The sequence below is a fragment of the Pyxicephalus adspersus genome, chromosome 2, assembly GCF_032062135.1.
Source record: "Pyxicephalus adspersus chromosome 2, UCB_Pads_2.0, whole genome shotgun sequence".
NCBI lineage: Eukaryota > Metazoa > Chordata > Amphibia > Anura > Pyxicephalidae > Pyxicephalus > Pyxicephalus adspersus.
In genome coordinates this window covers 83,311,230-83,328,525 of record NC_092859.1, presented here as the reverse complement: position 1 = coordinate 83,328,525, position 17,296 = coordinate 83,311,230, and the positions used below count along the sequence as shown (strand labels likewise).

Genomic DNA, 17,296 nt, shown 5'->3' with positions numbered 1-17,296 from the left:
TCACAATTTTTAGATAACTTTGCTTCCTGGCTCCCACACATTCTTTCCCATGACCTGCCCACCTTCGTCCTTGGTGACTTTAATGTTGCAATGGATGAGACCAACCTTCCCTCCTCAGCCAAACTTCTCTCCATTACCTCCTCATTTGGACTTACTCAGAACATCAATGGCCCCACACACATAGCCGGAAATACACTTTAGACCTGGTATTTTCTTAACTCTGCAACCTTACCCTCCTTGACAACTCATCATTTCTCCTTTCTGATCACAACCTTATCACCTTCAAACTATCAAACTCTTGCCCCCCTTTACAACACCCCAAACCTAGTCAATGGCAGAGAGATATCCGTAACCTTGACCACAACCTTTTCTCAAACTGCCTTGTGTCCCTAACCCCGCTCTATCCAAAATCACCTCCCCAGATGAAGCTGCCACCATGTTAAACCACTCTCTTTCCTTGACTTTTGATAAAGTTGCCCCTGCCACCTTCCGCTACCCCCGCCTTGCCAACCCCCGACCCTGGCACAACAACCACACCAAACAGCTGCAAAAGACTGTTCGTGCAGCTGAGCATAAGTGGAGAAAATCTGGCCTCAATGCTGACTTCATGCACTACAAAGCCAAGCTACAAAACTTTAACACAGACCTCACTGTCACCAAGCAAAATTTTTTTCCAGCAGTCATTTCCCTTCTCAACATCTTCTCTCATTATCTCCATCTACTACCTGTCCGGTTAACCCAATTCCCTCTGATCTACTCTGTGCCCATTTGTCCACCTTGGCCCCTGCCCTGACCAAACTATTCAACCTCTTCCTTTCTACTGGTAAATACCCCTCAGCTTTCAAACATGCCATAATTCTCCCTGTCCTAAAAGAAACCCTAACTGGACCCCTCCCTACCCTCCAACTACCATCCTATCTCCCTTCTCCCATATGTCTCCAAAGTTTTTGGATGCCTAGTCTACAAAAGACTCACCAATTACCTGAGCACCAACTCTCTCCTTGACCCCCTCCAGTCTGGTTTTAGAGCTGCCCATTCCACTGAAACAGCCCTTACTAAAGTAATAATAATAATAATAATAATATCATTTGTTTATGTAGTCTGTCCACACCAAAATGCTAATTTATAGATCATCAAAAAAGTTTTCTGATTTATATTAATTTAAACTAGGCAGATCCTTGCCAACCTATCCTAATGCCAGTAGCTTTTCTTTCCTCATTGTTCACAGACCATCTGGTAAAAATGTATGACCAGGCTACCAGAGGCTCAGCACTTACATTTCATAGATTTATGTGAGAAGTTGCTGTTGCAGTAAGGGTTCTTTCCATTTACGTCTGTTAGAGGTTAACAAGCAGGCACATGTAGCTTGGTTTAGTGCATTTTGAGGGCTAGAAAGCAGGCATTCTTGTTTAAATTAAAGATGAACTTGCCTTTAAACTACTCCCAAAATAAACAGGAGTGCTATCCTTACAACAATGCAGCAAGGGAGACCTCTACTGGAAATATAATATGATGTAAAATGTTCAAGTCATGCTAAGTATCTTTATATCATATGGGACATAAATTAATAATAATTATTGTTATAAATACATTGTGGTATTTTACTTCCTACATGGCTTCCTGTTAAATTTTGTATGGCAAAACGTTTAGGTAAATATAACTACATGAGAGGCTTGCACTCTTGGCTTGTAGAACATACCTTACATATGTATGAATTGTGCTAGCATCACTGAAAATGTTGTTTTTCATTAGCCCTTACATAAATACCAGTATAAAAAATGTCAGGACCAAGATTAGGGAGAGATCTGTCTATTTCCATACTCACCTTGCAGTGGTAGGACACTGTTTAAATTTCTAGAAGTTTCTTTGTTCTGAGCACTGTGGTTCTTCACTGTGGCTCTTCTTAGACTATGTTGGGGAGATTAGAATAGGAATCCAGTATGGACATAAGACTGTGGGCTCCCCAGAGAGACATGTAAAAACCCTCGTGATTGGAGCATCCACAACAAGGCACCTCTCTTCTTCAGCTCGGAGACATGCCATAGCCTTGTTGTTTCCTTTGGATCCTAGCATACTGGGATATATGTACATATGTACTCAACCAGTGCCTCTCAGAGGGATGCCACCCCACTGGCTAGACAATGCCCCAACTACAATAGATTAATATTAATAATATTAAACAGGATTTATATAGCGCCAACGTATTACGCAGCACTGAACAATAAATAGGGGTTGCAAATGACAAACGAATACAGACAGTGACACAGGAAGAGCGGACCCTGCCCCAAAGAGCTTACAATCTAGTAGACCACACACAATCAATTCTAAAGCCCATCTTCCAATGAACTGCCCTTGTTATTTCGTTTTCATTACCTGGATCCTCCATATACTTTGACACACAATTCATTCCTATTATAACCCTCCAAATGCACAATTATGTGCTGGTAAAATGTGTACCTGTTGCTTTACTCTGAATGGTAAACTCAGCCTTTGTGTTTGCAAACCATATATGTGTTCTTCTTTAACTTTATATCTAGTCTGTTGCAATGCTTCACCACACACCAGCTTTAAATGCAAGATATTTTTCAAGGTACTGTGCAACACCAGACCTGCAGATTTTGTTTTAATGTAGTGCACCACAATCTATCAACTGCATGTCTGTCAGGGTGTTATTCTAAAATGTTGACACTAGCAAGATTTTCACTAGCAAGAGACTTCCTGTTTTTGGTTGTTTGTGATCATTGCTTTATAAACTTTATGCTTCATGTTTTCAATGACATCCCATGTGAGCACACCATACTAACATCCACAACTTTTGGTTAATACCATAACCAAAAGTTATTTTTACAAAACTCTAACACTAATGCTTACGAGCAGCAAGGTGGATAAATGGCTAGCACCCTTTCCAAGCATTGCTCCATTTTCTATCTGGATAAAAAATGCAAAGTATTTATTCTTGTTTGCTTTTGTTTCCTCCCACTAAGAAAAAAACTCAGGTAAAATAATCAGCTTTCTCTCAAACATGCCTTAGTATGTGCAAGTGACTAACTTGTATGATCAAAGTAAAATTAATACAGTGAGTTCCTTTAGAGGCAAGGAGAAATGTGACTGTTCTGTGTACTTTGCCCCATGATGCAGACTTTGTTGGTGCTAAACAAATAAACACATTTTATAAACTGAGTAAAAAGGGCAGTTTTTATGTTTTAATGTATTTCTCTATTTATATTTCCTAGGAATAAAAAATATTTAATACATATTTTATAGTGAAATAAGTATGAAATGTGGTGTGTTAATATTTTCTTTCTTCTCTTTTTTTTTTCTTTACTATACTGTAAGGCTAAATGTTTACAGAATTCAATAGTTCAAGTTTTTTTGTTTATTTTTTATCAAACACTACACCAACATTAAGGAAGATGTGTGATATAAGTGCCAGATATGATGGATGTAGCAAGTCAGAAAAAAAATCTACACTTGGCTCCACTTATTGCAGCTAAGGACAGGAATTTGAAACTACAGTGGGCACAAGGTCCACAAAACTGGAGAGTTCAAAATATTGCCCAAAACATTCCCTGGTTTGATGAGTCTCAATTTCTCCTATGATGTGTGGGTTATGTAGCTGAATTTAGTGCACACAGCATGAATCCATGGATATGTTTTGTTTAAATGGTTTAGGCTGGTGGTAAAATGATGATATCAAGTCGTCATGGGCCAAACTCTTTAAGGAACATATGAAGCACCTTTTAAAATCCATGTCCTAAAGATTTATGTACCTAGAAAAGTGGTAGCTATGCCTATTGTACATGCAAATCATTTAAAATATTAGTACAAACAATGATTCGTTCATCACGTAGTTGGCAAATATAGTACATTATTGTAATATTTGTGAAAAATGGAAATCACAGATCTTGTCTATTTTCTGAGATCTATGTGAGTATAATGCAAAATTTTTACCTGCTTGTTTAAAAATATGTAGATAATCGGGTTATAAACAGGACTGGTCTTGGCAAAATATGTAGGCAGAGTTGCAGCAAAAGGAGAAATGTAGAGTGTTGGATTAATGACGACAATAAGGGCAAAAATGGTGTATGGAAGCCAGCAGATCAAAAAAGCAAGAACCATAAACAACACCATGACCACAACCCGAAACTCTTCTTCCTTGTTAGTCTTTCCTCCCTGCTCCTCAATTTTCCTGTTTAACTTTAGGAAAAACAAACACAATAAATGATACAGTATGAGATTCAAATTTCAACTTCTATTGAAACAGACAAAAGGCAATATTAGAAACATTATATGTTATATGATGTTAGTGAAGACTGAAGGATCATAATGGGCTTAGTCATTTATAGTTATATGTCTGTAAAAAAAACTAATGCAACTCTCAGAATCAAAGGTGAAAACTGTTGTGGAGAGAGTAGAGAAGGGTTGAAACCTTTATCAAGCAGAGAAAAGCCAGCACGCCAAAACTAACCTAAAATAAACTCAAACAAGGGGGGAGGGGGGCATTATCCATAGATGTTTCTTCCTGGGGAATGGGTCCTGTATGTTCCCTAAACATTGGTGAAAATGCTTGCACTCTATTTCACTCCACTCAACCTCTATCAAGAAGATAAAAGCCAGAACACCAAAATGAACTCAAGATTTTACTGAGATTAAAATAACTGAAATGTTTAGGGTAGGGGGTGGGTGTTGTAAAGCCTTATTCACATAAGCTTTTCTTCTAGAAACTTGACAAACTTTAAGAAAGGTTACCTAAATATCAATTATTGGTTGCTCTCCACTCATTTCAGGTCAGGGAAATCTCTGCAAGTAAGAGAGGATGTTGGCAAATATGCAAATATTGTTTTCCTGTTTCACTGACACCCAATTTCTTGTATAGGCACCAGAAACCTGTGATAAAATATAACTTTTTACTACTTTGTCTAAAACTTTAAACTTTTAACTTAATAAAGCCATGGTTAGGCATTAGGAGTAAGTGTACTCCTTGAATAAAAATATATGCATTGTATATTTACATTTCCCCATATTTTGTACTTTAAAATGCTGCAAGTACAAAAAAATACTTGTTATAGGCAGTACCAGATTTCTTATAAGGCAACCTAGGTTGTGGCCTAGGGTGGTGTGATCATTAGGACGCGGCATTACAACATTTCTATGTGGAACTGGAACCTGCTGCTGCTGGCCAACAAGTTTTACAGTAAAAGAATGCAAAAAGTGAAAGTGATTATACCAAGGTCGCACACAGTGCAGAGATCTGTGCAAGGTGACATCTGTATTGAGGGTATCTCTTGCCCTCCCTCCCTCCTTCAACTCTCCTTCTCTCTTTCCCCTCTCCCTCCCTCCTATTTCACTCTCTTTTGTTCTTGTGAAACAGCATTGAGAAACAACATGCTGAGATTTCTACAAGTTGGCATCAAATGATGTTATTGGTTTGGGGATAGGGGGTGTCAGCACAAGCTAGCTGGCCTAGGGGAGCAAAAAGTATAAATCCATCCCTGGTTGTAGGTTGACAACCTGGTGCCTCTGCTGTGATAAAGCCCAAAGCAGTTTTGTCAGTCCTGCCAAATAAATATATAATATCAATTGTGTAGTGCAATGCTGGACAAGCTGCACAGCAAGATTATTAGGAAGTGGCATTTTAGGAATGTTATATTATAATAATACTATGGGGCAGGAAGGAAGTCAGTACTATATGTCTCTTTTTGGTATATGAATGTGTTTGCATGCTGTGTTTTTTTGTAAAGCAAAAAGGTAATATTAAAATACAGTAAACAAAATATACCTTATACAATGAATGAAGAATACTTCCATATGAGAATGCAATAATGGCTACAGGAATTATAAAGCATGTCAGGAAGTATGCAATCAAATAGCTGTAGTTATTCCAGGATCTTTCTTCCCAGCCAATGGAGCAAGATGTCAGGACACCTTCAGGACCATAAGAACTCCAGCCAAATAAAGGTGCTATGGCCCAGATTAGACAAAACAGCCAAATGAACATTAATCCTTGATAACCTCTTTGTGCACTAAGCTTAAGAGCGCCCACGGGTTCACACACCACATTGTACCTCTCATAGGCTAAGATTGTTAGAGACCAAAGTGATACAATTCCTGCAACGAAAAAAGAAAGTTATGAAATTATTGATCTAGTTTGATATTTGCCAGTTGGGTAAATAGTCACAAAATTGTTACATGCTGCACAATGCAACTTTACTATGAACATCACACTTTTGACTTTCTTACTGTATACAATAAATTTATTAATATTATTAATAACTTGTATTTATATAGTGCCAACATTTTACTCTGCACTTTACAAAGTCCATAGTCATCTTACTGTAAATGTAAGTTTTAGCAAGCGTAATATGTTGATTTTCCACAAGAGGGAGCAATGCCACCTTTGACAAATGTTAATACTTATTCCTTTACCAGTAAAATATTTTAAAGATGGAAACAGAAATTATTGTGATACTCTAATTCAACATATCAGCCAAATATTGATATTATTCTTGCCTATAAAAATATTAGTAACAGATTTGATGCATTTCTGCATTTTAATTTATTTTATACATGTTTAATGAATCATTGTTTAATGAACTATTAAATTATCATTGTATATCTGATTTATTTAGTAACATATTCTACATACAGCAATTTTAGTAAATCATTGTCATTAGTTGTTTTGAATTTATGCTAGGTATCCTAATTACTCATTTGTTGAATCCAAATATAATGGTATTGAACCTTTATTTTCATGTGTTCCAGGAAATGCATAAAATATGCAGAAAAATAGCAACTGCTAAACGTTTTTAAATGCATCTGAGGATAGTTTGGCATACATTGCTACATTTCACCTTCACACTATTTAGAACAAATTCCATAAATGATAATTAAACATAAAAAGCCTAAAATATATCTAAGGCCAAAATGTTTGTTTTTGATAGAGAATGGTCAAAAACATTGTTGGACACCTGTTTCTTTTATTCTTTTTTCTGGAATCAAAACAGTAGGCAATATAAAATCTCTAAACAATAAGAGGAATTTGTCACCATTTAATGGCTTCCCCACTATTTTTGTTCTGGCAGCAACTCAAAAAGGTAGAACCAGGACTAATAGGAAGGGATGAATCTTCCCAGTGTGGACAATGAAAACAATACATATTTTACAGGGTTGTTAACAATAAAATCATTCTAAATGGAAAGATATATAATGCAATATACCAAACATCAAAAATATTAATAACTATAATATTAATAGAAATAAATCTTACCAAAATAGTTGACAGCAAAACCCTGGAAGACGCAGAATTTTTCTCCAAGGTAAAAATAGCCATGGTAATTGGTACTAATCACTATGGTGGTCCCACACAGTGTCATTAACAGATCAGAAAATGAAAGGTTGAGGATAAAAATATTTATAGGATTGCGGAGTTGAGGGTTTTTCATAGTCACCAAAATAACCAACAAATTATTAAATATTGAAAAGACGGCATTTAGAAACATAATAAATGCCAGGATGTTATAGCCTGATCTGGGGAATATAGTGGGCTTGGCAGTAAAGTTCTCACTAAGCTCAGTTGTAGTCATCGGGGTTTCCATACTGATACAGTACAAACTTGTTCTCTTTCAGATGTCTCCTGGCTCTCTATCCTCTGTATTATAGCTGCAAATATTCTTGTCTCCTGGCTGTCATGTTTCAATCAGTAAAACTGCTTTTACTTGTATTATTTTGTGAAGGATAAGGGATAAATACATCTTTTAATTAAAGTGGCAGCTGTTCCTATAAGCTTGTCTTTATATTTACACATATGCATTACAATGGAGACTCTTAATCGGATTATTTTTATCTGAGCATAGGACTAATTTAACCACAGTGATACTTTACGCATCATCTCAGCATGCCCAAACATTTTCCCTAACAAATATTATATATGTCTTCTCTGATAGCGGTTCTTGCAATATTGCAATAGCGTCAGATCCTCATAATGTACAGATTTTTCATACCTGTCCATTGTCCCATTGACATCTATACTATATGGCAAAATATATGTGGACAACTAATCCAAATTGGTGAGCATAGGTGCACAAAATCTGAACAGAGACTCCACAGAGACTAGAGCCTAACAGGATACACACACAGCAGGATATAGGAGGATGTGCGGCACCATTGACACATAGAGATCCAGGGGTGCACACTGATGGACTAGGTCACTGGATGACATGTAAGGATTCATAGACAACCTGGTTAGTGGACATTCAGTATGTAGGAGAGGGTGTGAGTAAAAGCTCTCTCTGGATCTTTGTTAAAGCCGCCAACGGATAATGAACTGGTGAGTGCACAGGTGGCAGCTTTCAGAGATACATGTCCTGATGGCAAGGACTAAGAACAGGGAAATTGGTGCCAAGGGTCGGGTGAGCAGGAAGAAGATGAAGCCTGTAATCAAAAATGTAGGAATGAGGAACACAGGGACATAGGAAGCCTTGGTTATAATATCTTAGGTTTATAGGAACACAAGAACACTCAAGGCCTTCATCAGAAGGAACTTTACAAGGACTTGGCAATACTGCAGCAAATTGCTGCTTAAAGCTGAGCCATAGCTGCTTCATTTAAGAAGAGGTGCCAGTCTGGTGAACAATCTCCTAACTGGCTGCCTCATAGATTGGAAGAATTGTCACCCGATCGGTCACAGCACCAGTGATTGGGGTGAAACCTGGAAGTGCCAGCACCTGCACATCAGAGACGAAACCCAAATCTGGAATGAAGGATAGGTAAATGTGACAATCATAAATAGATGATTGCTAATGAGTGGAGTACCGAGAACCTTAACCACAACCCCTTGGGGTAAACGGGAACATGGTTTGTGAGCATAGTATCAGCCTGACCATCCTGCCTGACCAAGTGTTCCTGATGTTGAATGAATAGAAAAACAACGTCTTCTGTGTTGCAGTGTGTTGGGTGGGTGAGAGTGGTTGGTTTGAAAAAGGAGAAAGTAGCTATGCCAGGATCATTAATCCTGGGTAGCCCAGGACCAATAATTTTGCAATCAGAACTACTGCAGAATGGGGATATGCTGCAGTGGAAGAAATGCAGCAGTAGATGCAGCTACCTTGTAAGTAAACATATGTTCCATCATAGAGAACGACTTGCTAATTGTTGAGGAAGTCTTTAGAGATCCAAGCTTGGTTCATTTTGATACACAATGATTGGTTGGTGGTTGACATTGCCTGGGAACAGGCTGGTGTGCATTTTTGTTATCACTCTCCCAGATGTGTTGACCACCCTTCCCAAAAGACATTTGCACAGGGTGGACAACCACATGCCCTGCAAACTCTGGCCACATGTACAGTTTAGACACCCAGTAATCTAATATGTCTTCACTTCTTTGGCTAAAGGTGAAGCTGATTTACTTATTGACCATCATGGCCAAGTGCTGCCCCTAGGCATTAACTGTGGTTCCCCCCTATCGCTGCTTCCTCAAAAACAATGTGCAACCTCTGTGTTGCATTGAATCTTCTGTTGGTGGTGTTGCTAAAGCTGCTTTAGGTTTTGTCCGTACAAACTGTTACTGATAAAATTAGATACCTATAAAGACCGATTTAACTATAATGCATTTTCTGGGGGGTTTCAGAACAGTCACATTTTCTTTTTATAGCACATTATCTACATATAACTGTCCACTTAAAAAGCTATACCATTTGTTACTACTAAAAAACACATCACCATTTTTAGATTTCAAGGTGTGCAACTGTAGAAACTGTTAAAATAAGCACACGAAGATTGTCAAGTAATTTCTTTCTTGGAGTTCAGAATGATGACATCAATAGTGTTTAATAACACGTCATCTAAGTGAAGCTCCCAGTCTACAACTGTACAAACTTTGTTACTAATAAAATGAGTATATGCAGATTGCAGTACAGTTTTAAGGGAGGCTTAGAATGCTGACACCTTGATAAAACTCCATGCGTACAAATGTACAAACGTTGTTACTGCAAATAGAACCAGATGCAAAGTGTATTTTATTTTTCTACTTTTTAGATTCAGGACTATGAAAGAAATGTACGAAAATTTTTACAAGGATGCCCACAACAACAGAAAGTCACCCAAATCAGAAATATAATTTTTTTGTAAAGAATGTAAAATTACAATTGTAATGGTCACACAGTTGGGATCTTGTCAGTGAAATGACCAATAATACCAGACCGGAGTCTGCCACAACACAGGTTCCCACATGAATTTGATCTGAATATTGGTTCAATAGTGCTGATGTTCTGCTTTAGTAGAACCAATCTGAATGAGCAAGATTCGGGCTGAACTCAGACAGCAGCAGTAATCCTAAATACTGCCACAGATACTTATCCTTCATCAATGTATATCACTGAAACATAATATTTGAGAAATCCAAATCAATAAAATGTCAATAAACGTAAGGTATACAGTGCAATGATCAGTACATCATGGAGGCCCATCGAGGAAAAGTGCACTAAAGGTGGATATAATATTATATCCTTATAATAATATCTTTATAATGTCTGTTTTTGTATATGTTAGTAAATCCTTTCATGTTCCACTAGTTTTTTTTAGAATATATTTATAGTTGTAATGCTTTTAGGGGACTGCAGAGGTCAGTATTAAATAAGAAAAAATACATTATACAAATTTTTTTAAGAAAAATAATGCAATGCCATTCCAATTTATGTAAAATATAATTTAATAAATTTATAGAAGAATGCTTCAATTATATATTTCCAATGATAAAGGTGGAACACGTATTCTATCTCATACACAAAGAGAACAAGTCAAACATGTCATAATTTTATTAATAATTTTATGTTAATTTTAATTATGTTCTTTAATTACAATATCACTGAGATATGTGTTTCAGGTTATTTAATTGTATTTTCTCCCACTTTAGAATTCCAATTGCATTTTGATGCCAGGTTGTACAGCCCCCAGGCAGGCTGACCTATGTGTACCTTGAGTTCAGTGATGATAGCTGACAATGTCTCGGAGTTATTGATGGAGGGTTGGGTACAACTGCCATTTAACATAGCTTTATGGTTTCTTTCATGTAATCCTGGTAAATGACAGTTTTTGAAATGTCTGATGTTATCACTGTGCTCAGCAGGATTTAAAATGACCTTTGACACTTAACCTGACATTCTGCAGTTCCAGAGAAAGTCAAAGTAAAATATTTTGATATTGGTAAGTGGTTGTCTTTTAGTTCATGATTTACCTACCAAAAGATTTTGCATTATGGATCATTATATTACTTTCTCTGTTGCAGTCTCACTGTCACATACAGGTGTCCTTTCATCCTACCCTGTGACTGGACAATAAAAGAAAGGTTACCCTGTTCTTACCACCTATTAACCAGGCTCCTTGCAGTGCTGCACACCTAATAACCCCTTGTGCCGTTTCAGCAGACTGTACAATATACTGCCAGAAACTGATATCTAGTCAAATCAAGGTACTTACACTGCTTAGACTAAAAAAATATATGTAATGAAGAAAGTATGATATAAGTGTATGAGATTTGGGACATAGCAAAGAAACTCACTATCAATATCACTACACTATTACAATATGAAATATCAAAAAGCAGGGGTTAAAATAATTTTAAATGATTTATTATTAGTTGTGATGCATCTTTACAAAAGCATTGTCCTAAAAGGAGAATGAAAATTGTGAAAATGGAGTTGTCTATTTAGCTGATTGCAAATGTCTGTATTAGCGTCTGCAAATATCTCCAAAATCCTTGCGTTTTTTCCTTAAAAGCATCCTGGATGCCTAGCTGTGTAAGTAGACTGTGCGTCCGTTTTTTGTTACAGGTAAATGTAAGGTCGGATGGCTTATGGGGATTTTGCAGGATGTGTGAAAGGAAATTAGTAGCAGTTGGAATTCTAAATACATAGAAAATAGGTTAAATACAAAATCTAGTCTGATAATATATCCTGATAAAAGAGTAGCTCAAATCTTGACTATTTTTGGTGAGAAATGATTTCCATATTACCTCTAAACTGCCATGAAGGGGAACCATATCAGCGTGGTGTCCAAGACCATTCCTGGTGACATTGTTGACATCAGCCTTGTAAAAAAATATACCTAAATCTTTAATAAAAGAGGAAACAAATAAAAAAAAAGCCATACATAGGTACAACATAAGTAGGATGACAAATTTTAAGCATTATGGTTATCCATTAGCCATCCATTGGGCATATGGACCTTTTCTAGAGCTTCCTAGACTAGACCTGATACTCAATATTTCCTGGCAGGAGTTACACACTCGCTGGAGAAGAACTGCTATTCCTGGTTGCATAAAGCAATTATCCAAAGCAGTCAGGAATCCTTCCACAGTTATATAACCTAGGCTTAATTCTGATTCAGCAAATAAAATATGAGCTGTTCGGGTGGAGCAGGGAAAATAAGATGCAGAAGACCTATTTTATTGGGCCTGCTATGCCATCAACGGCTACTGGTCAGAAGTTACTGCACCATACCTGGGATTGCATGGATGCAGTGAAGTGGATAATCATCTATGTGACTTTTATGAATATGCTGATAAACAATCTTTTAATCCAAAAAAATCTTGACACCAAGTGTATTCACCAGTAATTTTCTTTGTTATCCTGGGGTATTTTATTTTCCAAAGTCTTAAAGAACTCCAAGATGAAAGCAATCACCAGGTCTGGGTAATAGAGGGAAATCACAAATATCTCAGTTACCCTGAGCCATAGATGAACAATGCTGCTCTGTGGGTGACCAGTTGTTGGTGAAATCTTACGTAGATGATTTTAGCATTATGTCAGTAGTTTAAAGTATCCCAGCTCCCAAGCCGTACATTAGAAGATCACTGAACCATGAGCAAAGAGATAGTTGTAATGCACATCATTAGGCTTCACATGTAGAGACTCTCTTTTCAAGATTTAATCTTAAATTACTCTCATATTTTGTTCCTGTAACAACTCAAATTACTTGGATGTACCCAAACAATGGTCACCAAGGCTAGTACAGTGAATCTCTCTAGTTGGTACACATGGTTCCACAAAATATCCAAGACTAAAATATGAAGTTCAGGTTTTATATACCCTTTATTTTAAAGCATACATTTGACAAATTGAAATGTTGTTGTTTTTATTCAGTCAACGGGCCTGATTTATTAAAGCTCTCCAAGGCTGGAGAGGATACACTTTTATCATTGAAGCTGGATGATCCAGTAAAACTGAAATGGATCTGCTCCAGGATTGAAAACATTTGCTAACAAATTGCTAATGACTTCTAAGAAGTCCATTCCAGGTTTGCTGGATCACCCAGCTTCACTGATGAAAGTGTATCTTATCCAGCCTTGGAGAGCTTTAATAAATCAGGTCCAACATATGATAAAATGCCATTTAATACCATATTGGTTTATACTTCCCACACTGTTTTTGTACCAGCAACATACAGAATAGTAACTACATACTGTTTCAAAGCAATCAGTTTTTCACTTGCAGACATGTTTCATTTGCTTTGATGTTGAAGCCTGAACCATGGCACTAAATAGCCTGGTGAAAAGAAAACATTCACGGGTAATTACTATAAGAACTAGATGGGACTTGTGGAGGTTATGTCACAAAAGACCTTCAATAACACTCTGATCAGTTATTAGTCCCAGGGATTTATAATTCATGCCAGTTTAAAATGTCAAGGCTTGCCACTATACCATTATGAAATCATTTGACACTTATTACATACTTGTTACCTATTTATTTTAAGCGCTTGTCACGTCTGCTGCTGACATAATCCCGAGATAAAACAAGCTATTTATTTATGGCTTTTTCACAGTTATATCTATTTGTGTAATAAAATGCAAGCATTTTACTTCTTGAAATATACTCAGCATAAAAGAAACACAATGTTTTCTACAGTGCTAGTTTTATTATCCAGGCTTTTGGATGCAGTGTCCATATTCCAAGCTTCATGAGAGTGCATAGCAGAAACAATTGCTATAGCACATCAGATTGCTCTATTTTTATTGCCCTTTTATTTTTATTTTTTTATACTTTACCTTCCCTAGCTAATTGAAGTAATATACAGACCAATGATAAATAACATATCCATTTTCAGTTTCCCTCATGGCTTAGCCAATTGGCTGTGAAGTTGTTTCCGAACCTCCTCAGCCTTTCCGTGAATACCACACAGCTTCCTTAGTACCAAAATTGTGGAAGAATGTCTAGACAGGGAACATTTCACTTTCCATTGTTTTATATTCCACTTTCCAGGCTGTGACACAATTTCCTCTGCCATTCTAGTTTACACCTTTATACACAGCATCGGTTTAGACTCAGACAGTTTTAAATTCCTACCGTATGACTGCACAATCTACTGTTCAGTACTTTAGTTTCATGGTGTAAATATTTACCCATGTAGGGTTCCATCTTGAATTTGGATAATTTATGAAGTGGACATAATAACACAGTCTGTATCTCCTAAGTGGAAAGCAAACAGTAAGTACTGTGGGGCCATTTACAAAGAAATACAAAACACAAATATAAACCTTAATCTTTTGCTCCAAATATATTTAGGTAAATGATTTCTAAACCAAAAAGGTGTTTTAGATTTGGATAGAGAAAGAAAGAATTAAAGCCACTGCACATTAAGTTTTTTTCTCAGATACTGTCTGCTTTTCATTTAGGAGACTTTCTGAAGGCACAGCAGGAATTGGGAGATCAGTGCTCTCCAAAGGGAGAAAACCTCTGTATTACCATCTGAGGATTTCCCATCTCTCACAGTTTTATCTAAACAATATTGTCTCTCTATACACAGCAGGCCCATCAACGTTTGACACTAGGATCAAGAACAGAGTGTTCTTCTTACCTGAAATCCTACCACTGGCCATGCCTGATGCCATTCCTCTCTTTTAAGCTGTCTGCCACAAATGTATTATTCTCATAATGGAGTTATATATATAAATGGTAACTAAAACAGAAAAACTAAAATTTATTATATTGTGGTTACCAGCCCTTAGTTGTGGTGGCTTTGTATACTTTACCTTGTTACTTTGAGAACTGAAATGGAAACAAAAAAAAAAAACATAACATATCATATTCTGTAAACTTTAAATCCCATCAGCCTAAATATAATGGTGATAAACAAAGGCAAACATGTTTGAAGTCCAGCCTTGGTGACAATCATGGCATCTTCCACAGTAGTGATCCTAGCCACAACCAGGGACAGGAAAGATAATCAGGTAAACTTATAGGAAATAAAGCATAAGAAGATATTACTAATGAAGTCACTTTATTTAAAGACTGTTAAGCTACAATAATTTATGTTTTGAGTTTTGTTAATGCATAAAGGCGTGACCACCTTTTTATGATTGTTTCCTATAGGTGGAAAACCAAAATGGTAAAGCAATTACTTGTGGATGAGATACAGAGGATATAGAATCTTGCATTACAATCACAATATCAGTAAGTCATTTCTCATTTCCTTTTCCTATGTTACCTTAGTATTTAGTGTCACTTCACATGCTCCCTGTAATCTATGCTGAAGTGTATTTTAAATCTGCTATATTTGGAAGACAATTACTGCAAAGAGATAATCAGGTTCCTAGTCTGATGTTTCTTTTAAGGCAGTACTGGGTGGGAGTGGAACTTTATTTTTAGATTCTAATTTGGATCTCATTTTCTCTATTGCACAATTTAATGCATTCATTTGGATTACTTCTTAAAATATTTACCAAATTCAGGAGTTTATTTCCTGTTTACTTATTGAGAATATTGATGTCTTTACTGCTTTTATTCCAGTACCGATATATGACATGGTACTTTTTAAAAAACTGTCAGTGTTATCTATATTGTTAAATTATTGTATCTATGGCATTTAATTATATTTATGGTTAAATAGGTTATCCTAATTTAACTTGTGACGGCATAAATTGTTAACAACTACATAACTGCACAATGTTGGGGTTCACGAACAGAAAGGATGTGTAAAATTTATTCTGCAATTCATTGGATTTCTGTTCTCTGTAGGCTTCTATGTTTACTTCCATAGCCAGCACTAAATGTTAAAGAATTGAACAATCTAGCACAAAAGGATTCCCTTTTAGGCAGACATACTCCTGAGACTTTTCCTCCTTCTGCAAAGCATTGTGCTCGATTACTGGCAAAGATTCACTAGGTACTGTGGCATCGAATGCGTGCCTTTAAATGAAAAGTTACTGGTATGTGTCTTGCATTAACAATATACCCTGTTCAAAGCCAACATTTTCTTAAACTTTTTCTTCCAAAGGGTCAGCATTATGTTATTTTTTAACTTGATTCCCTGCCCTGTTAAAATCCAATCCTATACAGTACTTTAAAAAATCCATATTGCTTATTATAATGCATTCTTAGCATTGTTTCTGTGATAATTGGCAAAATGCCATTGAATTCAATGGTAAAGGTGATTTTAAGGTGGTTTTTGGGGTGATGTGGGTTTTTAATTAGCTCCTGAGGGTTGTGAAAGCTCCTTTAAGCATGGATTAGGTTGGTTCTTTTGCTAATGTAGCCTAATTATTTAAATTTTCTACACAGAAATTAAAAATACAGACTGTGGATTGTCTGTCCAGCAATCTACAGAGCTCATTGTTAAAGCGGAAGTAAACTGGGGAAAAAAAACTCACCATTACCTTCAAAGATCCATCAATCTCTCCAGGGGTTTTCCTGGATTGGGTCCTGCATTGTCCCGGTTTCCTTCTTCATCCTGGCATGCGGCATGCGTGAGATTGGTATACGTGAAGCTTGAGGACGAATATTAGAATTTAAACTGATAGCAAATTATGGAATATTCCTACACAAATTAGCATAGATTACTGGAGTATTAGTTTGACAATATGCATTGGACATTAAATCACGGAGATTGGACATAATTATACCTTGCTGATTTGCAGACAGAAAATGTTTTGAATCAATCAATTAATCTATCCCAAGAAATACTATTTTACAGATAAACAGTAACACAATAAACAACCGTCAAAAAAAAAGAAAAGAAAACATATCTTAAATTTATTATTATCAGTTGATGGATTTGGTATTCAAGCTTTAATGGCTTTAGGGATAGATCCGAAATATCTAGAAAGAAAACTATTTAGGTTTGAAGGTTAGTACTTTTTCATTCATCAGAAGTCAATCAACATGTTGTTAACCAAACATCACATACGAAACAATGCAAATGGAAAAAGTTCCCTTGGGTCACTAGCTGCCAAAAGAATTAAAACATATTTGAAATGGGATAAACCTAAGGGGATCACTGTAGATATGATGACAATTTGCAAGGT

General features: G+C 36.4%; 1 protein-coding gene and 1 long non-coding RNA gene across 2 annotated transcripts in view; one reads left to right on the top strand and one right to left on the bottom strand.

Annotated features, from left to right (window-relative positions):
* The window catches only part of LOC140323851 (uncharacterized), a 35,211-nt gene extending 18,332 nt beyond the window's left edge, over positions 1–16,879 (top strand). Inside the window, exons 2-3 of the long non-coding RNA XR_011919449.1 lie at positions 15,366–15,446; positions 16,554–16,879. This is a non-coding gene — a long non-coding RNA (uncharacterized lncRNA). The remainder of the gene's footprint in view (positions 1–15,365; positions 15,447–16,553) is intronic.
* LOC140324858 (pinopsin-like) lies at positions 3,058–7,583 on the bottom strand. Its single transcript, XM_072402985.1, has 4 exons — positions 7,268–7,583; positions 5,780–6,108; positions 3,952–4,197; positions 3,058–3,150 (listed from the first exon to the last, which is right to left on the bottom strand). Exons 1-4 carry the CDS (start codon positions 7,581–7,583, stop codon positions 3,058–3,060), a joined length of 984 nt encoding a protein of 327 aa, XP_072259086.1.
* Positions 16,880–17,296: the final 417 nt, after the last annotated feature.

What these genes read in the sequence shown, in the direction of transcription:
- LOC140324858 (XM_072402985.1), bottom strand. Translation starts at nt 7,583, where the DNA reads ATGACTACAACTGAGCTTAGTGAGAACTTTACTGCCAAGCCCACTATA. An exon ending in TTCTTCATTCATTGTATAAG is followed by an intron (nt 4,198 to 5,779) that starts GTATATTTTGTT and finishes TTTTTCCTAAAG; the next exon opens with TTAAACAGGAAAATTGAGGA. An exon ending in ACATATTTTTAAACAAGCAG is followed by an intron (nt 3,151 to 3,951) that starts GTAAAAATTTTG and finishes TTATTTGTTTAG; the next exon opens with CACCAACAAAGTCTGCATCA.